Source organism: Priapulus caudatus, unplaced genomic scaffold, assembly GCF_000485595.1.
Source record: "Priapulus caudatus unplaced genomic scaffold, Priapulus_caudatus-5.0.1 Scaffold13, whole genome shotgun sequence".
In the NCBI taxonomy this organism is placed as follows: Eukaryota; Metazoa; Priapulida; class Priapulimorpha; order Priapulimorphida; family Priapulidae; genus Priapulus; species Priapulus caudatus.
Genome location: NW_014577074.1, coordinates 1,529,697 through 1,533,965, shown reverse-complemented (window position 1 = coordinate 1,533,965; position 4,269 = coordinate 1,529,697). Strand labels below are relative to the sequence as shown.

General features: G+C 44.4%; 1 protein-coding gene across 2 annotated transcripts in view; it reads right to left on the bottom strand.

Annotated features, from left to right (window-relative positions):
* The window catches only part of LOC106808569 (fermitin family homolog 2-like), a 49,210-nt gene that overhangs the window by 21,489 nt on the left and 23,452 nt on the right, over positions 1 to 4,269 (bottom strand). Inside the window, exons 4-5 of one of the 2 annotated variants that reach the window (XM_014811334.1) lie at positions 903 to 1,072; positions 331 to 453 (exon numbers count right to left, since the gene is read on the bottom strand). In XM_014811334.1, coding sequence (XP_014666820.1) covers positions 331 to 453; positions 903 to 1,072 — 293 coding nt within the window. The remainder of the gene's footprint in view (positions 1 to 330; positions 454 to 902; positions 1,073 to 4,269) is intronic. The other variant, XM_014811341.1, reaches the window with a different exon arrangement.

The following is a 4,269-nucleotide window of genomic DNA, read 5'->3' as shown; positions in this document are numbered from 1 at the left end:
TCAGGGGGACCTTATCTGCTATAGTTGCATGTTGTCGCACTCCTCGCATCTGAGTTAGCCACAGCGGTGTCACGCGGACGCTGGGTGAGTGTATGTATACACGTGGCTTTGCACATCCACCATGCTGTTATAGAGAGCTTTCCAGGCGCTCAAGGCTGCGACGCTCTACCCTTACTAGCGCCCACTATTCAGTATTGCCCACATTAGTTAGGTTCTCCATCCATAGTGAGAATGCAGAAACGAGATACAGATGCACATTGTGTCATGCGGTTAGAATTTTCTTCATGCGCTGTTTGCACGCGCATGCGTAGAGCGGTATTTTCCCATTACGGTGTACGGAACGCCTGGATATCTGTAGTTCCAATAGGACAGCGGGTCGATGGTGGGATATTGCAGATGTTCTGTACTCTTACTCATTGTTCCGTAGCGAGATATCGTTCCTGTGCCGTCCACCTAGTGGTGCGTTTTAGAAACAAAAACTCAAAACCCCGACTCAAAATGGCAGCGTCTCCGAGAGCCGCCACATCGCTGCCGACAAACATCACACGCACTCTCGTGTGACACGCGATCCGAGGTCCTGTTGATTCTTAGGTGCTGCGATAGCTCAACCGTTTCTTGATTTATTATACCTTTTTCCAATGAAATAAACCTTGATGGCAAACATATTAACGCTCAACACTGTACTGTAAAATCGATACAGACACGAAACGGTTAAGAAACATGGCTTCGCGCGCAATCAATTAACGGGGCTGTTAACAATTTAGCAGCTCTTTCGAAACAATCAGCGTTTTTACGCCAATGCTGCAAAAGAAAAAAATACGATGATTTATCAATCACTACTCATTAGATAATTTCTCCTACTGACTCTGCAATAACAGACCGACTTAACTCGCAATACACACCTGCGGTGTACCGACGCTCGCCGATCCGGGGGATTTGCCGGGCGTGTAAGTGCTACTAGCCCGCGACTGCTGCCTCGTGTACTGCCTATTCTCGGGCTTCTTTCCTCCCTTCCTGATGGTCTTCTCATCGAACGGCACGAGCAATGACAGCTCCTCTGGATGACGAATGCCTGTACATAGCGAGCAGACTATTGATGGAGCTGACAAGGAATCCATGTCTCACGATTACACGCGGACGATTAAAGGAGAATAGTAGCGTACAACATTGTCTTCAGTTAAAACGGGGAGTATCTTACATACAAATTTGTCTTGGTGAATAACAGTAAAATGTTAATAGATAATTTATTTCAAAACAAGGTCGTTGGTGTTTGATATAATGAAAAGGTGGTGCTATTGCTTGTGTTGTCTCTTATGTCTTGTGGGGTTCAAGCAAGATACTCTTTTGATGTTCATTTGCCCACATTCTACTTCACGTTCGTTTAGGTTTCTATAAAGATCGTTATATTTCACCATTCACTATAATGTTTAGTGAAGTTATACATATATTGAAGTTGAACGTACATTATGAAGTTAAATAATAACACGGATAGTGGTCTATCACTTTTGTAACAAGCTCGTGGTCTAATACAAAAAACTGGCGAAAATAAAGTTCAGAAGGTTCAACATTTGTCATCACCAGAATTACCAACAGCGGGTCACATATAACAACACTGGCAATTTTAATATGTACATTATTTTAAATACATTTGCAACTATGTGGCTGTGGAAAAATTATGCTGTTAAATTAACATATACCACATTTACATTACCATATGCTTGAATGTTGTAAGCCTAATTTGTACTATGTTTGGTAGGTAATATTTACACAAACTTATCCCACAAGTTCCTGATCAAGATAATCTTTGTATTGCACCTGGCACATATGAGTAATAATAAAATATTGATAAGAAATGGTATTTTAACAAGAAACTTTTTAAGTAGGGTGAGCAAGAGAGAGGGTTGTTCAAGTGAAATTATTTTCTTAATCATAGTAATTTTGTAAGGCGAGGAGATGGAATGTGCTCGAGGGAAAGGAACGCTGAGATATTACTTATGAGTAGATTATTAAAATAATCACTTTATACACAAAGTATTACGTATAAGAGTTTTTCATTTTTAACTATTATTGATATTTCCAATGAGAATTTGAAAATATGTAATTTAATTTAAAAAATGTTTAAATATGTATAAAATACTAACACCTCTTTAACTTTTAATGTCTTAACTTAAACTCGTATAGCGATGTAACTTTATCATGGACCTCGTATAAACGAATAAAGAAGAATCCACATTTCTTTAATCACACTATAATGAGATGTACACACAGGCATATGGTTTCCCACATAATTATGGTGTGTATTCTGTTTCATAATTCGATTCAAATTCATTCGATGCGTGAATCGAATGATTCGATGCATCATTCGATGCGTGAATCGAATGATTCGATGCATCATTCGATTCACGCATCAAATCATTCGATTCACGCATCGAATCAACGAACCCTAGTGCTGCGTCAGCGTCCGGCTAAGTACGCACTAGCTGCTAGCGTATCAAGCGTCACGCATAGTACGCACGCTAGCTGCTGCCTGGCTCAGCGTCGCGCGCTTAGCACGACACCTACTGCTGCTTTCAGCGTCAGGCTAGTGAGCACTAGCTGCTGCAATCAGCAGTCAGCGCTAGTAGACCTAGACTGGCTGCGTCTGCGCGCGCCTAGTACGCCACCTAGCTGCTGCGCTAGCGCGCGCTAGTACGACACTAGCTGCTGCGTCAGCGTCGCGCTAGTACGCCCTAGCATGCTGGCTCAGTGTCGTGACTAGTACGCACCTAGCTGCTGCGTCAGCGTGCGTAGTAGCACGCTAGCTGCTGCGTCGATGCGTACGCTGTAGCACCTAGCTGCTGCTGCGTCGCGTCGGGCTAGTAGCACCTAGTGCTGCGTGCAGCGTCGGCTAGTACGCACCTAGCTGCTGCGTCACGCGTCGCACTAGTACGCACTTAGCTTGCTGCGTGCAGCGTCGCGCTAGTAACGCCACCCTAGCGACTGCGTCAGTGTCGTGCAGTGGCGGCACTAGCTGCTGCGTCAGCGTCTGGCTATGGACGCACCTAGCGTGCTGCGTCAGCGTCAGCGCTAGTACGCCACCTAGGATTGCTGCGTCAGCACAGTCGCGCTACGTACGCCCGTACTGCTTTGCAGATTGCACGACTCGAGTCGTCGAGACTCGCAACGGAGAAGTGACAGCGCATGCTCGAGGTACCTGCAGAGTCGCCGCAGCATGCACGCGAGAGAGCTTGTGCATCGGCGATGAACTGCGAGGTCGTGTTCGCCCTGCACGACTCCGCCGTACTCTGGTAGACCGCGTCGTGCGGCGCTACCAGTCCCCCGAGGCACAGCCAAATGTTCCGAAGGCCTAAGAGGCGTGTCGGGACCCAGTCGATGGGCCTCTTCATGTCGGAAGACAGAGATAGTTTTAACGAGATAAGTCTTTCATGAGCGGTACGAGAGCTTCGTCAGGTTTGTGTAAACGATGGGCGACGTGTAAACAATCTCACTGTAACAATAGTTCTTGATTTAGTATAATTGACCCTCCAATCCCCCCTCCTAACACCGCCTAATAGTAAGACTCGGACAGGTTGATGCATACATATGTAGTACCAACCTGCTATGGAATATATTACGGAAAAGATTAATGAGGAGAGTTTAGCTCTAGTATCTCACGGGTTCTTATTCTTTCAGCTACATTAGGTTATAATTACGCCTACACCCCCCCTAAAAAGTTTCATAGTTCAATCACCATTAGAAAAAAAAATTATTACTGTTTTAAAACTAGACTAAGTTTGATTACAACGACGTGCGCCAACTCAAAGCGCATACGATCTGATAGAGTTGCGGCAACCAACCACTTTTCAGCCAAGGCTACAGCCGAGGTCGTTTCTTATTTTATTCCATTAAAGAAGCAAATAAGGATTGTAATATCTTATAAACGAGGCATATATTTTCAGTTATAATGATTGATAATTTGCTCTAAATAATAGTTCGGTTAAATAGCATTTAGGTATAATATATTAGCACTTTTGTGATATAGACCCCTCGTCTGTAACGATGACAAAATCACAATTGTCAAATGAAGCCACACTTCTTTCGGGGCTGGCAGCAGGTCGCCGGGTTGTCATGCGACGTTCAAATTTCGGTAGAGGTTGAATGTGTAATTAACTCTACTACAACTCACACATCTAAGCCTCTAGGCTCAACCTCGCTGCCTACGCCACACTCCATCTATACGCCCCACCAGTAATGTAAAGTTGTATGCAGTAACATCCTAAGAGGCTACTG